This window comes from Dermacentor andersoni, chromosome 2, assembly GCF_023375885.2.
Source record: "Dermacentor andersoni chromosome 2, qqDerAnde1_hic_scaffold, whole genome shotgun sequence".
Taxonomy (NCBI): domain Eukaryota; kingdom Metazoa; phylum Arthropoda; class Arachnida; order Ixodida; family Ixodidae; genus Dermacentor; species Dermacentor andersoni.
In genome coordinates, this window is record NC_092815.1 from 100365019 (window position 1) to 100389652 (window position 24634).

Here is a 24634-nt window from a genome sequence, read left to right on the forward strand (position 1 = left end):
GGAGTTTTGGGGCTAGGTTGGCAGCTACCCTGTTATCCGGATGGCTGGAAGTGAGCAGCTGTTTTAGTCGCTGCCTGGAGATGTCAGATGCTGCGACTGCTCTGGTGAGTGGAACGGTTGGGTGGTCGGCGGCCTTAGCAAGGACATCCGCCTCCTCGTTTCCGGCGATCCCTACGTGGGAAGGCAGCCAGTGGAAGAAGATGGCTACCCCCACTGCAGAGAGGGCCGAGATTTTTGCTCTCAATTCTCTGGGATCAAGAGGCGCCTGCTCAGGGCAAGACCCGTGTCTGCAAAAACCCTCTCACTTCGGTGTGGTCAGTGAAACCTGTGCGAAAGTGAGTGTGTAAACCCTTCCTCTCAAAGGCGGATCGGCTACGATGTCTTTGGACGCTCCGTTTGGTCGAACGGCCGTTTTCCCCTCACCTAGGGATCTAGGGAAGACAGTGTTTATAAGGAGCCCTTTGTCGGCTCTTCAGTGTGAATTTTCTTTCAGTCATGCTAAACTGATGAACTGTAACGTTCTCATGTAGATACTGTATACTTCATATTTTTGTAACAAAAACTATGTTTTTGCTCCACAATTGTTATTTGTACCACCCCCCTCACGCAATACTCCTTCTGGAGCCTGTGATGTATATGAAATAAATAAACATAAATAAATAAAGAAATCTCATATTCCTCGTTTTCGATGACAAGTCTCTCCCTTCAACAACGTCCTCAGTGTGGATGAGTTGAACGACAGCATGGACCAGCTACCATATATTTCATGCCCGACCCCAATCCTTACAGGGTGCAAAGCCTGTCTTCAGTCATTCAGAAGACAAAATATCTGAGTTAAAAGTCCCTGGCGTTTAGGTCCGTGGCGTTATCTTTTGCACGTTCTTCCGGCGCAAGCAACACACTCCCGTGTTATCTCTCTTGGCAATTGCGCGTCGCGTTTTGGACAAGCGTGAGTACCGAAAGAAGGCTTAAATTGTTGCGGGGCCATAAAAATTATCACAAGCTTGTAGCAGTAAGATTCAGTACGCGCCAAACTATGTCATCATGGCCGAGCTGCTTTTCGCTGCGTCACGACAAGCGCGGCGAGCGTGCCTCATAATTAACAAAAAAAGTACCGAAAATAATTTTCGACAACGTTGGGTGTCAGAAAAAGCGCCACGAACTTGTCAGTGCATTAAAGCGCGAAATTTAACTGCGCACCACGGCCGAGATGTTTTTCGCTAAGCGCGTCACAGCGCCAGGCGCCCACTGCGCTTGAAAAGTACCCCAAAAAGTAACTAAATTAGTTACAATAATGTTGGGGGTCAGAGAGAGCGCCAAAACTTGTCGCAGTAAGACGCTGTACACGCGAACCTACGTCACAGCGACCTGTGCGATTAGAGTGCTCAAAAACTACCTAAATAAGTTAAAATAAGATTGGGGCTTATAGAAAGCGTCGCAAACATCTCCCAGTACGATTCATTAATTTAAATTAATGGCGCCACGACGGCCGCGCTGTTTTTCGTTAACTGCATCACAAGTCTAGCCTATGTAGGTGCCGTGCCGTAAGCATATAATTGTTTGAAATGCGTCGCAGACTGTCGAACAATATTTCTCACCTTGCCGTAGTCCAATAGTGCAGTGGTGCCACGTCGAAGGTCAGAAGGAACGCAAGAATTCGCCAAGAGCCCACCAAACCAGGCGAAATCCAAAAATAGCAAAACAGGCTGACGGGTCGCCGAACAGGCCAACGCTCAGATGCGCAGCCGGTCTCGCCATAGAGAAAGGAATACAATTCTATCCCTTTCTCTATGGTCTCGCTCGCTTCGGCGGCGTGTCTGACGAATGACGCATGTATCTGGCTCGTCCTTCGCCGATTCGCCTGTCGCTATGCAACGGAAATAAGCCGTAAAGTTTAATTTATACGCAGATATACTTCTGCCGGGAAAAAATAAAAAAATGAAACAATTTCTGTTGACCACATTTCACATTCTCTTCTTTTTTTCGATGATCGTTTCAGCAAACGGTCAGCGTTAATACTAGCGTGACGTATTTCCTGTTGCCAGTTTTTGCCCCGAGTGTCTCCTCTTGTTTAATTTCTTTCTCTATGATTTCGTGCTTAAAACTCCAGCAGATCGACAGACAGCGCGTCAAGGTGCCATCACGCAGCGAGCCAGCGCGCAGCCGTGACAGTGGAGCCCCCCGCTCACGCCGCACGCGAGAAGGCGCCACTCAAACACTTCGGGACCAATAGTAGCATTACAGCTCGAAACACATAGCGATGCATCAAAGGATATTCGCAGTATGAGGCTTCCGTGCATTCGGTTTCATCGCTGCACACTTTTCCCTCGGCGGCCATTTTGCAGTCAACGGAACAGCAAACACCTGCAGAAGGACTGTGAAATAATTTTTTAATGGACTTGTTTGTTTTTGTTTTGTTACCTTTTGCATTAATATCGAAGAGCCTATTTCAACTTTCTAAACAGAGGCCTTATAAAGCTTCCCGAGCTGGTAAATTTTGTCCTTAAACAAAAGTTTCAATAAAATTCGTCAAGGACTTGAAAACACAACGTCTTAAAAGCGCAAACTTAACTCACTGCTTATCTTTTTTTTTTTCCTCGTTTCGTAAATTTCATTTTATAGCAAATGAATATAAATATAAAATTTTATTCCACTAATAGCAGAGAGGTCGGCCTAATTTTTTGTGTTCTGGGGATTGCAGCTCTGCATGGGTGAAAAAGGGACGTGATATTAAGAATAGGTGACATGAAATCAACAGGGTGTTTTCAGAGTTCCTTAATTGTTTTAACATTGTTCATTGATCTGAATATTGATAAGATCGAACACGTACAGTACAGACAGGGAAAAATTTTGTAAATCGTTCATTACTTCAATATCGAAACCAAGGGCCCAAGGAAACACTAAAGAAGCTTTTAAAAGATACGAAATAATACGAGTCACCAGTAAAGAAAACATACAGATAATAGGAACGGCGCAAGAAATATTGTGAGTGATTTCATCTCTACCGAACTAAAATACTAACAGAAAAACAAGAAAAATGTGACGGAAGAATAACAGCGGCCTCCACTTATGATCACCTTGTGAAATCGCCAAACTTTACTCAGATTTAGAGGACAGCTTAAATCATTCCATGATACAGCCTTGCTCTCGCATGCACTAATTCCAAAAACAGAGAACGAAGAGGGGAAAGAAAGCAAGAGCAATACAATATTTAATTTTGCAAAAATGTACGGTAACGTATTTAAAGCTTAACACGCGAACAACACTAAATTTAAATGAATCACCGAAGCCTTATTTCCGTTTTACTCCCAGAAGGACAACACTCCTTATAATTGAGTAGCGCGACATTCACACGATTTTTTTTTTTTCTGGTTTCTGACGGTGCAATAGCTGATGCGCTATCTGACAATCTAGTGTTCGCCTCTGGTTTCATTACTGTGCTGGTCAGACTTCGCGTACTGGCTCGCAATCAGTTATCGCTGCCGGGATAACGCTTTTATTATTCACACACAAGTGCTTCTAACACTGCGACTATCCACTGCAAGCAATGAGTGAAGAAGGCTTGGCCCCCACGACATCTTCTTGGGGACAAGACAGCTTGGATGCACATAATTTATCAAGCAACATATACGCACGGCCTCACGCGTACACAAGTACACACGCTAAAATGGTCTCTCAAAAGCGTGCATAAGAGCCAGGTACAACGTTAAACGCATTAAAGAATGAACACCTAAAAAAAGAACTAATTCCATGTTTAGTACAATAGCCAGGAGTAATCCGGCACAACCTAGTGACGCGCCTACTCTAAATGCGAGTGTGCTTTTATAGCTGGGACAACATGAAATACATCCTTTAAGCGCAATAATATTTACAAAGCTTCAGATATTTAGGTCTCATAGGTAATCAGCGGTCTTAAGCTTAAACAACCGTGACGCACAACTGAGTCTGGGTCATACATATCGATAGTTTCTGACACACTGAAAGGTGACTTCACTCGGAGCAATATTTACACACAAAAAGAAATAAGTATACCGCGGCGCCACGCATCGCACTAGATATTCTGAAACATGACATATGGCGATGCATTTAGGTGCATGCAGTACGTGCAAGCTTTAATAGTATCTACCTTCCGACCTCAGAACGAAAAATCGAAAAATTCGCCGTTAAGAGTGGAACGCGACAGCATTCAAAGATCCCCGACTGCTTCTCACGCTTCCGGGCAACTCCAGCGCATGTAACAATATTGTTTACCGGGAAACGCTCGCGGCGAACGCTATGCAGGAAGGTAGGCGTTCTGGTAGAAACGCGGCCTCTTGCGTGGGCCGCGATATGGCGGATGAGAGCGCCATCTGAAAGGGTTTCATGGAAGCGGATGCGCCGCTCCGTGGACTCCGAAATATTCACCCGCCGGCGCGCGCAAATGGCGGACGCCGGCGCCGGTCTATGAATGATAGAAACGATGGAAAGGGGATTTGTTTGAGCTTTCGCGTATCATAATTATGCTATCTCGTATATTCAAATTACAGTGCGAGAGCTATCATGTCTGTAGGTTGTGTGTAAGTCCTACCTTACGATTTTTCTACGTATTTCAGCTTGAGAAATGCAATTAGTTCAGTAACTTCCTTGCGTCACATGGAGGGCCTGGGCATGCGTGGCTCGAAAATCCTTGCCGAAACGGCGTCCGACCCCGGACGCCGACGCAAGAGTGTTTGCGGAGCGAACAGCACACTTACTTTCTTAGGTTCGCTCGGTCACGTGCGGCGAACTGTGCGAGAAGCAGGTCTACGCGGTCCCGCAGGCTCCGGGCTGAAAAATGCTTTACAAGCACCAGCAGGAGGTTATTTGCGATTACCGCCCACCGCGACACATCCTCGAATGGGTTGATCGCCCTGACTTCACGCAGAACTTGGACGTCCACGTCGGCCGTGAAGTACACACGCGCACTCGGCCTCGCCGGTGCAGTTGGCGCAGCCATTATCTCCGTCTGTCTGGTGAGATGCACATGGAGCGCGGCTCGACTCGGCAGGTCTCGCTTCTCGTAAGTTCTCGTACACCGCGAGAGTCACGTGTGTAACGTGACCTCTTAGGGGCAGCGATGTTTTCGGCCGCTCCCACAACCCAAGGACGCAAGTAGACGTTGCGGTCTGCGCATGCGCAGTAACGTCGCCCCTAGCTCTTGCGTACGCAAGCCGCTTGCGTCCCCAACACTAAAACTCCCTATTGGGCCCTTAACGCTGTCGCGTTAAAACACCCAATACACCGCCGCCCTTTAAGAACGTTCGTTATTCATAAGGTGTAAAAACTGTGTACCTTTACAAACGTTAACGTTTTGAGAGTGTAAGAGGTGGGCACTCACCTGCACGCCGCTGGTCCCTTGAGCCGGCAGCCAAGCGTGCCGTCTTCTCCGTGCCGTGGGTGGCAGCAATTGTCGGTGCACTCGCTCTCGTCCATGCCACAGTCGCACTCCTCGGTGCCCTCCACGATGTTGTTGCCACAGATGGGGCCTCTGTGTCCTTGTGTGTGTCCATTCATCCGACATGGGAGATAACACAAGGAGAGGCTCTTTGTATAGTCAGCGACGACTAGACCACTGAGAAGGATCTCATTAAAATAGAATATGATGCTGTCTCATAAGATTATCTTCCATGCATTATCTTCAAGAGAATTGGCTCTTCGTCGTAGATACAAGATTTGTTATGAAAGCGTTAGAACTTTAGTTTGCTGGGTTAATATGGTTGTAAACATGAAGAGCGCCACGAAGGTTAATAAAAGAGACATTGAGGGAGAACACTACTCCGTTATTCTTCTCGTTATACACTATTCACTCACAGTTTTACAGCGAAGCTGTATGCCTCCTCTACCGTCCAAGGAAATTTTCGTGTCGTAAAGAAAAAACCCCACACGTGGGCCGATCCCGGATAGTGCAATACCGGCCCGACCGGTATTGTATGTATGTATGTATGTATGTATGTATGTATGTATGTATGTATGTATGTATGTATGTATGTATGTATGTATGTATGTAACCGTTTTCCCGCCTTCTTGAGTCACTGCGCAGTCCATGCATGGTTAGCGCATCGAGCTTCTGTGCTAAGGGAACTGGGTTCGAAACCAACAGTCGGACCAACTTGGGTCATTGAGTATGTGGCAGTGTGTACATATGTGTCGCTCTTCACGCACCTCTTTCATGCGGACGTGGGTCATTGTAGATGAGGCACTAGGTAGGTACCGGTGTTAATGAAACTCTGACGCAGACCTGAAGCACTGGGTATGTGCCACTCGGTTTTTACGGATCTTCAAGGAACCTCTATGATACCAATTTAGGTCACTGGGTGTGTGCTAGTAGGTGTGTGCCGCTCTTCAATGAACGCATTTGACGCCAACCTGGTTAACTAAGGTATGTGCCACTAAGAAGGTGAAGCTCTAAAACGTCGAAAAAAGATCCCTTAAATTTATCCGCTGCTGAGCGGACTCAAACGCACGTCACAAGGGTTCCTCAAGGACTTTAACCCAACGCATTAGCAGGCTGCAACACAAATGCGCTGTGTATGTTCCGCTCGAATGGACGTCTTTCACGTCAACGCTTCAGTGGGATGCGCCACCAATGCACTGGGCATGTGCCGATCTTCAATGAACGTCTCGCCAACTTGGGTCACTGAGTGAAGCCAGTGAACCAGTGAACAATTCTCAGGGTTCGCAGGCACCTGCGCGCCACGCTTCTCATATTGGAGGCTACGCGCGAACTTCTCGGCAGGCAGCGCCACTAGACCACGCAGCGGGTCAAGTAAAAAGCGCGAGAGGAGCCCGGTTGCCGCATGAGGCGCTTCTCGGCGTTCGCACGCACCGGCGTGTCATGAATATGGGAGGCCACGCGCAAGCTTCGCGGCGCCACCGCTAGATGGCATCGAATGTTCTTGGTGAGCACCGTAGAGGAGTAGCGCTGCAGTGCGCGCCTCATGCATAACTCGTTTCGGTGGTGACAACACGTTGTGTCACCGTATTGATTCAATGCTAAACGCATTATCGTTGACAGTCATCGTGAAATAGTGATGCGGATATTTTTGCATATATCCTTTTCACACCCTAACCGATGCAGCTGAGCGTCGCCGTAGAATGAAAATATGTTAACGTTGTTCGTCTGTATACACTCACTATGTGGCCCATGTATCGGTCCCTCGCGGAAGGCAACCGTAACAAGAAAGTTGCCCACAGGAGCATGACAGCTTGCAATGCATAACCGTGGTAGAAAGAGGAATGTTGCTGGAGAAAACGTGTGGACAATTAGGGCACTGACGAAGGGAGGTCCCTTTGTGGAAACGTTGGCTTCGGTGCCCTTCCTTGTTCTAACACTGTTAAGCACTTCAAGGAAGGCAAAGCACTTACTCTGGAAGCAGTTTTCGCGGTTCGACTTGCCCACGATGACAGGCACCAGGATGGCGCTGATGTTGTGAATGCTACACGACGAGAATTTGTCGTTGTTTCGCGCAGTTCCCTTGGTTGCAGACTCGTACATGAGGTACTTGCCGTCAGGACCCGACGGGTCGCACACGCTGCCATGATCGTGCTGTTAAAAGTTAAAAAAAGAACACACACGCACACACACCGTATATACCGTTTGATCGGCGAGGAGGAACGCACCCTTGAGCAAGCGCGCCGCACTGCTCTCCTCCTCGTACTTGTACGCGCATACGCGTATAGACCGTTTTTTCGTAGGCGCTGCCATATTGTGAACGCAGTGGCGCCGCCTATGAGCAGCGCCATACTGGCTTGGGTGAAAGCGGTCTTTTGCATGGCAGGTATACACTCGGCGGCTGGTTCTGGCGCTTGTTCTCGCGGTCGTGCGGTTTGTTTAGTATGGCGCGCGTATTCTACGTGGTAAACGGTTCTGTGAGACGTGCTGAAGTGGTTTAAGGCGTCATGGCCGGAATTTCTGCTGGCGTTGAGGTGGACGGAACACGCAGCGCGATGGTGTGCGCGCATATTTGAGCCTACAATCAGCCTCGGAGATCAATTGTGTATTTCTGAATGTTCCAATCATTAATGTGACCTTATTGCAGTATTATCCTCTATTTATAAGCTGCGGTTTAGGAGCCATTAAACATACGCGACGATCGTAACAGCGTGGGTACCGTTCTGCTACGATAGGAGCTGTGATGTTATACTTTGACAAGCGTTCAAACTGTTCGCTGCAGGTTACATTGCGTGGCTACTTGGTTCGATAGATGAGGTTTCCGCCCCTGAATAAAATAGTTTTGGCAAGTAATAGCAGCATACCTTACAGTCTGAATTAAGCTTGTCCAGCAAATGGACTGTTTACGAACTGCGCGAGCGTCCTAAGCAGTGGTAGGTGCTGGATTACATATATATCTTTGTTCTATATACCGCATGGTCCAAGCATACGGCATCAGCAGTTATATATCTATAAACGTTGTGCGGCGTGACTATGCGAGGTCCTATTGCGGCGTTAGCCGGTGTTCTCTTGCTTTTTCGAGAAAGATGATGATAACGTAATTTTTTTTTTCGGTTGTGTTCGTTCCGTTCTCTACGACGAACTCACACGTATTACGGAAATTTTGTCCTCAAAAATAGGCATCGCATTCTTTTCATGCGATCCCTCTCATATGTTATAGCTGTATGCAGGCCAAAAAGGCAATGCCGAAGCGCCCAGCTTACATATGTATCGTGCTGGTTCACCAACCGCAGTGATCGCTGTGTTGAGCAGCGCCATCGGCCTCATGCAGCAAGGCTAGCGTAGACATATGGTAATTTGAAGACTACTAGACTTGAAATGCGCGAGAACGATGCCGGTGCATCACAAATATTTGATAGCGCCGGCCGCTTTGATGTTTCGTGGTTGCCTTAGGTTGGCCGTGCACGAGCATGCGCACTTATGCTTTATGTTTTACTCCCTACGCCAAGCGATTCGATAGTGAGCATATTTACGATTTCATGCTGTTAATACAGAGACACCGGTTTTCTTTGTTGAATTAAAACCGATATAAACAAAATAGTTCACAACACATACACACACCGCGACTGATAATGTGCGTACACCGCGGCTGGTAAAACGCGTCACATTTTTGCGCCCCCAAGAGATATTTCCGCCTACTGTAGTTACCGACGCACCAAAAGGCTTCCCTGACGACCTTATATGAACGGACATGGCGTAAATTTCACAAAGTACGATCTAAAACATTCCGAAATCGTTCCGCATCACGCGACAGCAATACTTTCAAGCAGCGCCGCGCCGGATCGCCCAAGCCAGAGAGGAGGAAAGGCTCTCCGCGCGCCCTTATGTGCGGATCGCCGTTTCCCTCAGCGGCAGCTTGGGACGATAGCGATGTCATTGCGAGTTAGTGCGATTCGAATGTGTTCCGTCTGTGATGGCTGCGATGTCCGATGACTCAAGCTCAACGGGCTTCGACAGTGCTGTATTAGACTGCAAGAAATTACTTTTGGAAGCGAGCGTTCAGTGCACCTTCAGCCGCGGTGATTCCGGGGACTCCGCCGCTGCGATTGCAGACAAGCTTTGGATTTGGATTGGAAGCACAAACAGAAGGCAGTTGACGCCGTGAGCTTCGTTGCGTGTATGTTCAGAAGATTTTGTTTCCAGCGAGCGCACGGCGACGAACTTGGTACACGCGATCAAAGTGGGATGTGAATGAAAGGTGGAGTATTCGATACGGTGAACTAGTGTTAAATTGGCGAATTTAAATAGGTCTTCGCGCACGCTGATTAAAGTTATTCTGTTCAAATGCGTTCTGAGATTATCATGATTGGCTTTCTTCGTTCTGTAACCAAAGCAATGTATACCGTGTGCCCCCCCCCCCCCCTTTGTTCTTATGCTCGCCCGTGCTTCCGAATCTCGCCGGCAGGCTGTACAGCCGACGCCGAGCGTCGCGCGCTGTATTATTGCAGAAAATATAGTTGAGATTGCAGATAACAGTTGTTCGTTTCCTTAGCTCCCTCGAGCCGGCGAGGCACCCTTGCACAAGCACCACTCGAAATCTGAGAGTGCCATATTCTTTCAACGCATCGCGTGCGCCTCGTTGATCGCGGCATATTCGCGGCCACTGTATAACCGCGTCGTTTAATCGAGGGCTCTGCACAATGTCCTACCGGTAGAGTTATATCACAGCCTCTCTATTTTGTAAAGCTTGATGACAGGGTGCCAGCTAAACAAACACGAAAATTTTAGGAGCAGGAAGTCTAGCAAAACATGTTTCCTCGGAGCGCGCATCCCAATCCAGGTAACGATAGTTACATCGACTGAGATGCAGGCTCGTGCGGCAACCGCTTGGCACACGGAGACACCTCTGATTGTTATTATTTAAGTGATACCTTAATGGAGTTTCATGTTAGACATACAATAATAATACGTTTCACGTATGTTACGTATCGACCATACTTAGACTTGACTCGCCTCCTACTTCAATCGCAGGCAGACCTGTGGCAACGCGTGTAGGCCCGTTGTCATACGGTTTTGAGGCCATGTCGAAGTTTAAGGTTTAGTAAACACATGCTAAGAAGTTTACCAATAGCAAAAAATTGTTGAGACCTCTTAATAAAACGCGAAAACTTATCACTTGTCGTCAACAGCACATTCGACGTGCTGTTGACGATCCCACATACCACCATGGCGCCGAACTACACACCGCGCTGTGATCATAAAATGGCGGCGCCCTCAACAAAACGGTCTATAGCTGCCTCGCATATAACGAGGGCAGTTGTGTCTACAGGTATGTGAAAAGGTCACGGGCAGAAATGTTTTACATTTACAACAAGCGAACCTACACCGGCCGCAAGTAGGAAAGCAAGCGCTGACAACTAGTGAATTGTAAAGTCAGCAAACCGGATTTTAGGCAAGGTAGTGGATTGTACTCGTCAAGTCGTGCATAACACATGCCTCATTGGCTTCATTGTCTGTTGGCTTTATATGGTCATGATTAACAAAAATCGAGCCTCTCGGTTTATCTTTTTCTCTCGTTCATTCATAGCGAGGGTATCGAACCTGCAGCATTGGTGTCATTAGGTAGCATGTATACCGTGGTATTTTAGCCATGTGACTGCTCTACTAAATTCACGTGTTGCGTGATGCCATCGGGCGAAAAAAAAAGGATGTTTCGCATTCGCCCGCCACGGCCCTAAGTGACACTGGCTAATACTACCAAGGCTACATCTAGCAAACATGAACACCCAAGATAGCGGCCGGATTTATAGCCGTCGCCGTAGCACAATTGGTAATGCAATGCACACATAACACGCAGGTTGTGGGATCAGCTCCCACTGGCGGCAAACTAAAGCTATCTTTTCGGCGACTTTCATTTTCCTTTTCTTCATTGTGTTCTACATTTTAGTTAGAAACACAGCTGATTCTTCCTATGCTTGCCTTGACTTCATTGTTGAATGGATTTATGTGGTTATTATTAACAGAAATCGAGCCCCTCTATTTTTGTTACACATATATGCCCGCTCCTCTGGAACATGTGGCAACCTTCACTGCACGGCTGCTTTCTGTAGCTGCCATCAAGCGGCGACACAAGTTAAATCTAGCGGTGTCTTATATATATATATATATATATATATATATATATATATATATATATATATATATATATATATATATATATAAGTATTGTACTGCACGTCCTGTATACCGAGCAACATATTGAATAGAACCCGTTGTGTACTAGAAATTTCTAGTTCAATGGGCTCTTTTCCATGTGTCCCTCGGGAACCCGGTCGTACTGTCACCCTCATCGCCTCGGCTGCTCGCATGGCACGTATGCTAAGTTTTTGCATCCGCAACAGTAAGCTTCCCCGCAATATTAAGACGATGTTTGGTGATCAGTACTCGTGTCAGTGTTTTATTTGTTCTTGTGGCCTCATTCTTGATGCGCTACACTTCCTGCCTTTCCTGAACATCTAAAACGAGCCCCACATACCGAGTTGCGCCGGAGCATTCAATTTCCTCGATCGTTTCGGCTAGAAACGTGAAGTGAACGTATAAGTACCCTAAGTCACGTTCAAGCGTGGAGCCCTTCTCACAGGGATACTCTCGTCTGCTGCAAGGCTGTTAATAGTAGCTTTTGCACGTGTAAAGTGTTTGTGGTAATAGCTGGCTGCCTTCACCCAAGTTTTCCCGCGGGTGATAACCAAATTAGGCTAAGACAACACATGAAGAAAAACAATTTTGGGCTCCGAAAATCTAATATAGGCACCAACAACAATATAGTCATTTATACGCGAAATGAAAGGGTGACAAATGTTTCTAGGCGCATATTTTGTAGTTAAATAATAAACTGGCAAGATAAGGACTTGGAAAAAAAAATAGGCATAAAGTTCCAGTTTCCAGTTATCGCCCGGCGCAAGTCGCGCCTGCCGTATCGGATATTTCTTTAATATTGCCGGCGATTTTATAGCCAAATGGTCTCGTATAATCAGATTGCATGTGTCACGGGAATGGTGTTGTGTACGTTCCCGAATGTACGCTGCAGCAACAGAAATTTTTCTGGAACGTTCAGTTACACAGCTATAAAAAGCGGGCGGACTTTAACACCTGAACTGTCAGTTCACGTCCGACGACATTACTCGACAGTACTAGCGTAAGGATTTGAGTGTTGCTGTTTTTCTGAACACAAGAACGAGGCCACGATTTCCCACAACTTGGAACCAGCTAGAGCAAGGCAGCGGTAATTGGAGATCAGTACGAAAGGCCTTCACCCTACAGCGAACATAAAAATATGTTGTTGTTGTTGACGATGGTGATGATGAAGAAGTTAGATTCTTGACAGACAGTGATTCTTCATCGTCACCACAATGTGACGATATAAACTTGCGCATGGCAACAAAAACAGCTGCCCACGCGGTGGCACCATGCTTTCACTCTTGCAGGTACAGTTAGTTACAACGCAAAAATGAGTTTTCTCGTCCTACTCTAATGCAGGTATATTGTTTTTCGCCGCGCCAGTAATTAACTTCACCAGTCGATCAAGCTGAACATATTCCCAGGGGTGGGCAGCGCAACCTCTTCAACCTACTGATCTGCTGCCAATCAAGCTGACCTATTTCAATCTCGTGCCGCTGAACAATTCCAGTATAAATGCCTATATCGTTAAGCAGTTTAGACATGATGACCCGTTATCTTCTGGAATAAGCACTGAGAGAGTAAATTCTGAGATACCAACGTTTCAACAATTTGTGCCACTGGTTTTCTGATTGTGTATTTTTGCCTAGATTATATACGCATTTATTATTTATATATGCATTCATTATTTTGCCTAGATATTATATGCATGCTCATCCAGTGACTCACGGGTGCACCGAAGCTGTGTCCGATCTCATGGGCGAGCGTAAGTGACGCCACGTGTATGCCCACGTAGTGGTTGTAGTTGAACAGGGTAGTGATTCCGGTGTTCAAACTGAGCTTGGTCTGTATGTACCTGTCGTCGAGAGGGTCCAGTTCGATGGCTGTACGGTAGCGCTCGCAGAATCCACCGGTACCCACTGCGAAGCATCAACAGACGCCCACTTATAGCCTTAAAACGCCTCTCACAAATTAATTAATTAATTGATTAATTAATTAATTGTAGTATTTAACAAGTCAAACCAACACTGGGGCTAATAAAGATGCAGTGTTGGAGGGCTCTAAGTTTATTTTGACCACATGGGGTACGTTAATGTACACCCAAATTGGAGTACGCCAGGCTTTTTGGATTTTGTCCTATCGTGATTCGGCCTCCCCAGTCGGTAACCGAACTAGCGGCCTCGTGCTCAGTAGCAAGACGTCATAGCCATTGAAGGACCGCAGCGGTGAGAGCTTTCAGAAATGCTCCGGTACTTTTGCTAATGGTCAGAAAAACACCGAAATCGCGGCATCAGGTAGGAATACATCGTTTCACCAAAGAGTTGAGCCGGTACGTAGCTGCTGCTAATGGAGCATTCGAGTGGTTCCTACTGGTTCCTACCACGCTCCGACTTATTTTAGAACGATGCGGGGACTTCTCGAGATCGAAACCAGAAAAGAAACTTCCCGGAGCAGAACGTTCAGCTGCTCCTAGAGCAATCGGAGGTGCCGCGAGACCGGAATTCAGCATAAAGCCTCGGTCGCACACCCGGCCATGCCACCTTTATAGCACAAGACCATGTGAGCTCTGTTTTATGACGTCATGCTACTGGTCCGAAATTTCCACTGCCAAGCCTGGCGTGAGGAACGTCGTGACATGGGCGGCTGAAGTCTTTACCACCTTTACCAGCTTCCAAGTTGCTGTGAAGGGCCCCCTGAATGAAAACAGCTCAGCTTCTCCTCGTGACTGGACTGTTCCGCGCCAGACTCTGGCCAAGCACAACGGGATGCCTGTAGCATTCTCCCTCATAATTGAAATGCAGTGATGCCTTGAACAGTACATTGTTTGGGAGTCATTAAGTTTTCCACCGTAAAGAAATTTGGAAAACAGCCGAATGAACAAATGAAAAAACGAGCATCACTAAGTCTTTCACAGCGCAACTACGGGACATGATTGCCAGAAGCTCATTCACAACGTTCTTTATGTATTCCGATGTGCTCAATGATTCTGCGAGCATTGTCATAATTCAGCCTGCCTGCTTTACGCATTATTCCCACGTAATGTGTGCGGAATTGACACGAGGCAAGTATTCAGGTTGTTCTACGAATAATAATATTGCTTACAATTATTATTATTATTACCTTCAGAATATATTCTGCGAGCTATGCGGTTCAGCAGTCCTGGGACATCTTCAGCACTACTCGTATTGTCCCGGCAGTGGATCAATAATCTTATAGGCAAGTCACTATATTCGGTCGTTCTCGCACGTCGTTGGTCGTATTCGTGAGTGTCCGGGCCATTGCTTCAGTTCATTCTATGTGCGTCAAAACACAGAAAGAAAATATCAATAACGTCAACGTACGCTTACTAGGCGCACCAGGGGTAGGGCAGCGCAATGAAACAAGATGCTACTAGCGAGTAAGCTAGAAAACACCCCAAAAAGACTGCGGCGGAAAGCAAGAACAAACGTTGGACGAAGCAACAGGCAGCGCGCCGTTAGAACACCGCCTCTTCTACGCATAGGGCGCCCTGACGGACGCGTCACTGGCGGCGGCCTCGCTAAGTGCACTCTTGAAAGGAAAGAGCCGTCCGCCGTAGCTTCCTGCGTCGTTCTCTAACCGCCATGGTGGCTTAGCGGCTATGGTGTTGCGCTGCTAAGCACGAAGTAGCGGGATCAAATCCCTGCCGCGACGGCTGCATTTTGATGAGGGCAAAATGCAAGAACGCCGTGTTCCGTGCATTGGGAGCACGTTAAAGAACCCCAGGTGATGAAAACTAATCCGAATGCCCACTATGGCGGGCCTCCTAATCAAGTCGTGGTTTTGGCACCTTAAAACCTGAGAATTCGTCATCATTCATCATGCTTCTCTGTTTGATTGACGTTTTCGGAGAGAAATAACCAACACCCGTCGCACGCACGTCTGTGGTGGGCAAAGATTGAAGGCATGTCCGAGAACAATTGTTGCGCAGTTTGGTGCTAAAATACATGCACAAAATTCCCGGCGACACGGTTCTAATCATTCCTTGCGAGGCCTCATGGACGGGAGAAACGGCAGCAATTAATCGCCGCCGTTGGGCGGGAAGTTTCTTGTTGTCAAACTTTCTCGCTTTCAGAGGCATTCACTTAGGTTCTGAATGTCGCTTTCCACCTGTGCCGTTTGCCGCTTCTTTGGCGTGTTGCTCTTGCTAGGTTGCACGACTGTGCGATTGTATCGTGTGGCGCGTTAAAGCTGCTGAGGCTTGCAAGGACTGATTTTGTTGGTTTTACGCACCCCGTTAAATCGTCGCATCAGCTGTCGCGCAGTTCATGCTCTTGGATATGTTACAGCGAAGCTGTCAGCCTCTAATTAGTCGACATTTTTCGTGTCCCTGTCCGTCAGCAAAAATGTGGGCCGATCCCGGCGTCATTGCAGGGCCAGGAGCAGTGGCTTGTACCCCCATGAGGCAGAGGCGTCAAGCACTCAGCAAAGTGAAGCAAACGGTGCGTATATTCTTTGGAATCTCGCATACAATACGTTTAAAAAAAAACAAGCTTACAACAATAATCCGAACCATATAATTGATAATAGGCTCTCCTAATAACAATGCCAAGCACGTAGCGCTCCCCGCATAAGTTTCCTGGTAAAAAAAAAATTACTGGTGCGCAAGCTGCCGCGCCGACGGCAGCTTGCGACGTGGGGCGTGACGTCACTACCCTTTCATACATAAGAGAACCAGCCGCTAGCAACTGATTTCAATGTTGCTGCAGCACCGCTATGGGCGGCAGCATGCTGTCAAAGTTACCATTACTTTAAATTACCATTACTACCATTACTCTAAAGCAATAAAGTATTCCATACCCCCCTCAACAGTTGGGATGCTTTTCAACAGCTTCGCTGGACATCCATTTTCGCAGGGCCGGGATGGCGAGTCAATGATTTTTTTTTATGCGTAGCATCGAGCATGTAGAACTGTTGTTAGTTGCTTCATTTAGAACTGCTGTTAATTTTGCTAAAATGCGAGGTTTTCCCCTCGCCTCGTTTTTAAGGGGCTTAAATTATTAAATTATTTCAGGCAAGTACTACTTTAACAGCCTTATTCATTTCGCCGGAAGACATCCTCGATATTGTATTTGCTTGAGAAATGTGCAAGCGGTAGCTCAGGGCGAGGATAGCTGTTCGGGCGGCTGCATATGGTATGACTGTTTCATTTTCGTTGAAATATTTGAGTTATGTTTGCGGATTCATGACACCTTGATGCTGTCTGAGCAGACTTACCACGCAGAGTGCCTTTTGGCATGTGCATTTTGTACTCAAATGAAATCTTATCATTTTTTGCGGCGTCGGAGCGCAATGCCTACGCCGTAGAGAACTAAATCCACTTTTTCTGTCAGCACATATCTACCTTGGCCGGCGCTGCTTCGCCTTTAAGTATATCGTGACTTCTTTCTTCCATAACATCAAAAAGAATATGTACTCAAAAGGTGGTAAGACTTCGGCTTTGTACGTTTCCAAGAAAGGGACTAAGGGAATTTTATATTGCAAGAACTGCAACAGGAAGGGTTGTTTGTCGGCGTACGCAGCGGAATTGCATCAGCGGTGGAGCGCAACTTGTGCTTTTATTAACCCGTTCATTTTGACTTCGTTGATTAGTTTGTGTACGTATTTCTATTAACAAATTCGTAATTACTTGTCTTGAGGTGACTTTCACTGCCCTTATTCGGCGATGTCACGCGCATTCATCGGTAGCAAGATCGCTACAATGTGTGCCGCCATTGCGCTGTGCGGAGTCGTTTCAGATATAGCTGCACCATGCAATGATGTGTGCCCATTACTGAAGTACAGAAACAGCAATCAGGCGGCACAAAGCAGCAAGTTTTCGGGACACTGAAAAAACCGCAGGAATTTCGTATTTCATGGTGACGTGTTAAAGATTATGCGCCAATTCGTGGGAATACAGTATCATCACTGGTTTAACATTCTTTTCCAATGATTGACCTTCTTCACTGCTTCTATTTCTTTCTTTTTTCACATTTTTCAACAATGCGCCCGAAACTGCGCTAAAAACCAAACAAGGAAAGCCGGCTTCTTCATCTTCAAAATCTGTTAATGAAAGCTTTCCCATACCTTATGACAGCACGATTTTTTGAGGACGGATTCAAGGAACATATATAGTAGCAATCACACGTTTCACAGTCTTGGAGTGTGTCGACTCATGCGACCCCAATTCTTTGCGGGCACGGGGCCGATACATCAAGCAGGCACCTTCGTCAGTAAGGATTATGTCAGTATCAAACAATTGCAAGCTGTTATTCTGGACTAGTACAAAAGTCAAATGTAAACCTTTGCCTTGCTGTTTAAAATCAGATAAAATGCCCTGCATGGTATGTGAGTAAGTCATGGGGGGTCGGCTCGTCCGTAAAATTAAGAAATTATCTACATACCTAAAAACCTTAAACACGTTGCCTTTCCGTCAAACACTTTGGATAACGCTCTGTCGATGCCCGCAAGGAAAATGTTGCAAAGTATGGGGGCCACGCACGAGCCAATACAGATTCCTTTCTTTTGACCATACAACTGGCCTTGAAAAGAAACAGCTGTTGAGCAGAAATGAAACTGCTGGAGTGCAATAAAGTTATCCTGTGCAATGAAGTTCGCCTAAACGTAGCTCAGCACGGCAGCTAACAATTATTTTTGCGGAATAGAGTAGAAAAAACCAACAACATCTGGGGAAAACGTGCATCCTAGCGACTTGAACTCGCCTAGAAAAGCTATGATAAACGGGTCACCTACTACCAAGGTGTTAAGCTGTTTTAGAAGGTAACGGCTAACGTTGTTGTGCCAGGAACCTCTTTCACTTACAATACATCTGAACGGTACATCATCTTTGTGCGTATTTGCTGTAAATAATACATGTAAACTATTATCCCTACATTTTTAACACCATTAGCGAGCTTCTGTAGACCAAGATCTTCACAGAAAGAGATGGCATGGCTCTTTTCCTTTCCTGGGTTGTTTCGTTAACTTGAAATTCTTCTAGATGGCTTGCAGAGCTTTTTCATTCAACATTACCGACGGCATGGCTACAAACCCTCCTTCCTTGTCGGGTTACAAAAGTCGAAGGTCATTGTCTTTCAAAAAAATTCGCGATACGCTTTGTTGGGGTTTTTGGGCGGGTTCCTTTGTTAGACACCGTTCTGGCCAGGCTGTCAACTCCGTCCAGCAGATACCTCTCCTTGTCCTCTGAGGCGGCTTTGTTGGAAATTCTTCTATTCAAGGAAAGAAGCTTATGTTCCGGGATCCTCGGCTCGGTGGCCTTCCTTGAGGACGTCAGCGATGTCTTCCGGTAGGAAGGCTCCCCCAAGAACCTGCAGCCCCGTACTGCTGGCTTTGTTTGTCTCGCCTCCTTTGGGAAGAGTGGGAAGGTCCTTATGCCATAAAAATTGCGTGATCTGAGCTGCAAGCTTCTGAAGGGAGTGCAGCTTAATACTTGGAATGATCACTGGTTCCAGCGAAAAGCATAACAGGTGAAGCCAATCGTAGAACAGGCGAACCTGTCGCCATATCTCCGAAGGTAGAATCCGGCACAATCTTTCCATGCACATGGCCACCAGACGATCTAACGACACTGAACAATGCGGTGAATTCTGTCGAAAGAAGTCCTTTCCTAATGCAGTATTCGAGGGTTCTCACTCGGCAGGTCACAAGAGCGATATGGCAAGACCATGGGCCCTATAACGTAAAACTATTCTAATATGTTTTTATTCCAATCTTCTGACGTCAAGTTTGCGTAACCGCCGACGCAAGCATCGGACGGGTGTGTTCCGACAACCCTGTGGGTTGTATGAACACACCAATCAAACGCTCTCCTAGATCATAGGATGTCACTTTTGTTTGCTTGAAAAACGAATAACATTGCCTACATTGAGCGGCTTGTCGTATCTTATTGGCTGAAAAGAGGCGAGCAGCACACTCAAGTGGAGAGGCATTCGATGGGGCCGAGCCACTGCAATGAAAATCAATAAGCGGATGAAGAGGGCGGTGCTGGCGTCTGCGATTAATCCGCTTTCCCTCACTTAGCTTGCGGTGGCAAGTCGAAAATCGCGGTGGCATGCAACGGAAGTTGAAGAATGACACTACAATGGATCCTCAACAAAGAAGCGTTGGTAGAACGAGGCCGTAAACGTGCCGAAAGTGCTCGAAAACGTTACACGACCACGCAGAAAGCTTTATTATGCGCAAATAAGCCAATGCTCTCCGGCAGGTGCGAGTAGCCAGTGCCTGAGTGATTGGCGGCAGCCATCTTTTATTCCTTTCAGAACGGGGCAGCCTGGGGTTATTCAGAAGAATATTCAGTTTTGTTCGGCATATTAATGCATCTTTAATGCGTACACGTCACTTTGACGCGGTGAGTTTCCGCGGTTTTGTGACGTCGCGTGACAGGCAGATGAAGTGGGTGCAGCCCGAAAACTCTTGACCAATAGCCGAGGGCTAATGTTGAAAAGGCGTCGAATCAGAAATAACAATTTTTCTTTTGTTCGGTCAAATCAGGCATAATCAGTGTGTACACGCCATATCAGATGGGGAGCTATCGCGGTTTTCGTGACGTCGCGTGACAGACAGGCGAAGTGGGGGTGGTCCAAAAAAGTTTTCGACCAATCACGTAGTGCTGTTTGCAGAATCGGAATAGAAAAGTTTGGAGTAGCTTTACGTTATAGCACCCCATAACCGGAAACAGCGTGTACAGGTCCATTCTGATAGAAGCCTGCACCTTTCCTGCAGCTATCACCGCTGAAGTAGCGGTCTGGCACCTGGACAAAGGGAAATTCGCAGCTGCGAACTTCAGCGATTTTTACTGCAAAGTGTTGGTGTTGTCGTCTGCTGCTACAACCCTAGCCTACTTTCGAAAGCACCCGCTCGGTGGCCATCAGTGCACCTCAAAGGCGGGGCCATATGCGCATATATATATCGAAAGTGGTGCGTGATTTAAACCCTGACGACACGAGGGAGGCATCACAGAGCATACATTTCAATGGGTTCCACACATCACGTCACGTGCTGGCGCGCGTGGGCCTCCAACCTTTTAGGAAATTTTGGTCAATACGTGGCCGGGCCCTGTTAACGGCCACACTGGAATAGTTTTCCGGTGACTCTACAATGCCAGTGAATATGTAGAAAACTAGACCTTTAGTTTTAGAATGCGTTTTGCTCACAAAACGCATCCTGAATATTCCGCTCCTGTAAAGCAGCTTTCCTGGAATCGTCCTGGATCGGATTGGTGTAAGAATCGCCAGAAAGGAAGGAACACAAAACAAGAAACGCGTCAGCGTACGATCATGTAGAGTTAGCCGAGCGTTAGAAGAAACCATGAGGACTTTATTTTCACAGTAAAACATTTGTAGCAGCACCCATGTATCTAGACTTTGGTGTGTTTTTCTTAACAAAAGCAGTTTTGTTTTCCTGTCTTCAGGTGCATCCGTTGTCCGTCTATAGGTGATTACGCTAAGGTGTACGCCGTACAATCTATCCAAACTATTCACTCTGTTGTAATCGGGCAGCAGCTGCTCTGCGCTCCAAGTAGCTGACACTTCGAGCAGCGAACTCGTGAAATGATTCTCAATCGCGATTACACAGAATGGTCATCGTTAACATTACATAGACGTGCCATACTTATTGCTCCGTTATTGCAGAAACACATAAGTTGGAGGCGGTCCTTGCGACAGGCAGTTCCCGGAACAACGTTAAGTTCTTATGTTGATGCCAGTGACATAAGTAACGGAACTGCGAAGCACTTTATAGACACTCACTTTGTGAAAGGTCATACAGTGCTTCTTATCCTGAAAAGCCATAGAAGCTCCTATTACTCGTTAATGTAACTGAAAGTGTCAGCTTGAGCATTCATGGAGCCTCCCGTAGAAGGTCATGGCAAGCTAACACGATAATTCTATTCATGCGAGACTTTCAGAAACAGTTCGGATGACTATGTACTAACTCCGCAGACCGATACGCGAGCAGGTCAGGTGTTATCTCGTTGGAAATCAGCTCACTGCTTTCCACACTGTTCACTATTGTATTGAAGCACCCTACCTTCTTCACCGGCAATCCAGGCGAGTCCTAGTGTGCCATCCATGAAGTCTCTGTAGTTGAGTCTGTACGAGAGGCAGTAGTCGTCTCGGGGCTCAAGAGACACGAGAAAAAGTGCGTATGCAGCGTCCAGGGCCTTGGTGCAGAAAGGGTTCTTTTTGAAGCCCACGCATTCGTCCGGCTCACCTATCTGCGCGACACCAGTGAGGCATTGGTGGACGCTGTTTTACGTGCAGGAGTATGCAGTCAAATGCAGCAGCTGTCACACATAATATAGGATGTCACATGCGCTCGCATTTCTGTGCTCGCAACGGGCTCTCTGACCGAAATATATGCAGCCGAGGTACGGCCATCGTTTTGATGCCGAATTTCGACGGCCTTGTTATTCGCCATGCCAGGGATTGACACCAGGCGAGAACAACATTATAATGCCATGGTCGCTCCATATAAAAAAGCGCGTTGAAGTATTGGAATCTGACAACTCGATCTTAATTCGTTCACACCGTATTTCCTCAATTTCCTACGCAGTGGATGCTAGTGGGTATTGACTGTTCCTGAGACCCTATGCGGAAAGACCCGAACGAGTCCGGCACCAATCGATGCAGGCGTTCGCTCATTTCTTTTCCACTTCGTAATCTTGCACATTGTACGGCGGAACTTATGCGCCCATTTTGTTTAAATTATGAAATCTCAACTGAACACGCCACTCATACGCGAAATTACGTATGCGCGCCAGTATACACTGCTCAACAACGCCTCGAATGAACTCACCAGGACGTGCTGAACTAGGAAATGGAGGTCTTCAACGCCGCCGAAGTTCGTGCTCCCGTAAATACTGTTCACTTTCTCGACCATGAAGGCGACGGCGGCGATCAGCTTCTGTCGCGTAGAAGGGAGCGAATTATCATCCTTGTAGATTCGCTCGAACAGCGTGTGGTCCACGGTGATCTCGAGGTTGCACACGCGACGCGACGCTGAGGCCGCACGACCACGACGACGGTGGTGGCGTCCCACCTTGTTTGCCGGCGTGCCACTTTCCTCGGCGTCGTCGACGTCGTCGTACCGCGTGTCCCGGTGGTCGTCGTCGTCTTCGTATTCGAGTTCTCCCTTGTAGCCAACACCGCGTTTGGCCACGTCATGGTCGGCATCGCTGCCGGCGACTATTTGGGGCTCGTTGTAGTTTTTTTCCTCCCTACTTGCTTCGGCTACGGCCTGCAGCTTGCGTCCGACGTGACCGTGCTTGTGGCTCTGTCTCTGCGAACGTTCAAGGGGCTCATCAGCATCATTATCGCCATCGTCATCCTCGTCGTCACACTAAACAAGTCAACTGCGTGTAGACAAAGTCTCCAGGTACAGCGAAAAAAAATAAAATATGTCAAAGCTCTCTCACCTCCGTGCGCGACCCGCGCCGGAACCTGCGAAGCACGTCTTTCATCCACTTTTCGGTGCTGCCATGCAGACCGCACCAGGGGCCTCCGCTGCGAGAAACGGGAATCTCGACATCGTCGGCCGAGTAGAGTACTGAGTGGAACGGCTGACTGCTGTTGAAGAACTTCTCCGACCGCTCTACGTAAAGGCTGTCACCTGAGCCGGTGTTGATGCTGCCTTCAAAGATTCCGCCGTGCAGTGAGCCGAACACGCGGCTACGAGGTTGGCCTGCAGATAGGACAGGTTGCTGACGAGGCGATGCTATTTTTCGCCCTTCCCTGTGAGGCGCTTAACGGTTTGCCTTAATAGGCAAACTCATTTATTTATTTATTTATTTATTTATTTATTTATTTATTTATTTATTTATTTATTTATTTAAAAAGTCGCAGTTACACCCGAAACGCGAAGCATCGATAGCGATAGTAAAGCATTACACAAGTGTGCGAAGTAAGTAGCCGTATAATTACAGCAAACATTCGGTTGCTAATAAAAAGCAAGCACAATGTCACGCACGCACAAGCGAACATGAACCAACCTCACTCCATGACCTCGAATATGCGCTGTCGCTACGTTGGCATGAAGAAGAGCACAAACCGAGACGACCGAACGCTTCCGCTGCCTCCCCCTTCAACGCATCTTCTGAACTTACTGAAATTACGCGACCTCCACCATTAGGCGCGCGCAGACAACGTACATGCAGCCAGCCACCAGACATCTCGGCTCACGTGGCTCACGCAGCCTTGGCGCACGGCCGGGTTAGAGGATTCGACGCGCGCTCACCTAACCCTCCCCCTACACTTCCCTACCCTCCCCCTTGAGGCACGCTAATGACGGTACCGCGCGCTCCCTACCATTGCGGCCGCGAGAACATGGCGGGCATCAACCACCATTCTTCTCGGCTCACCCTTGCACGCCTCCCCTCACACCGACAGCATGTGGCGTGTGGGGCGCGATAGGATTTTTCGCACTCGGAGTTTAAACGAAATATCATGGCGATGCCGACGATGGCAGGCAAAAAGTCGCCTGGAGAGTCCACATAATCGCTATCGCAAGAAAAAAGAAACAATGGGCACGGAACCTTGATGACGCATTAAGTAAAGAGGACTTAATATAAGCAAAAATAATACCAACATAATACAAACGAAAGTAAAACGATGACATAAAATGCACTTATAGCGGGTGTCCTAGTTAAATTGGACCATGAATAAAAAAAAAAAAAAAAAACCTCAGGAACTCTAGAGAAATCGTAGCGACTGCATAGTAGCAGCAGTCATGTGCCAGTAATTTCTTCATCGCAAAGTATTAATTAATTAATTGCTTTTAATTAGTGAACGTTTTATTATTGCTTGAATCGCAAGCATGTCAATTACAAGCATGTCAATTACAACCTCCGAATCGAGCATTTATTTCGTGCTGAATTGTTCCTGGTTATTTCTTCTAAGAAAAAAAAAAGCCCGCGAAATACGCAAGATATGAGATAGATGCCCTCAAAATGAAATAGATGCGATAGAGATAGATCTATCTTGCAAATATGAGATAGATGCGCCTCAAAGCAGCCTTTGAAAGATCTGCGGCTGC

General features: G+C 47.1%; 1 protein-coding gene across 1 annotated transcript in view; it reads right to left on the reverse strand.

Moving 5' to 3' along the window:
• LOC140215834 (disintegrin and metalloproteinase domain-containing protein 10-like) overlaps positions 1 to 24634 on the reverse strand; it is a 53531-nt gene that overhangs the window by 12945 nt on the left and 15952 nt on the right. The window contains exons 3-9 of the mRNA XM_072286143.1: positions 23019 to 23284; positions 22400 to 22882; positions 21632 to 21818; positions 13316 to 13506; positions 7384 to 7564; positions 5357 to 5513; positions 2243 to 2375 (exon numbers count right to left, since the gene is read on the reverse strand). Of these exons, the coding sequence (XP_072142244.1) occupies positions 2243 to 2375; positions 5357 to 5513; positions 7384 to 7564; positions 13316 to 13506; positions 21632 to 21818; positions 22400 to 22882; positions 23019 to 23284 (1598 nt within the window). The remainder of the gene's footprint in view (positions 1 to 2242; positions 2376 to 5356; positions 5514 to 7383; positions 7565 to 13315; positions 13507 to 21631; positions 21819 to 22399; positions 22883 to 23018; positions 23285 to 24634) is intronic.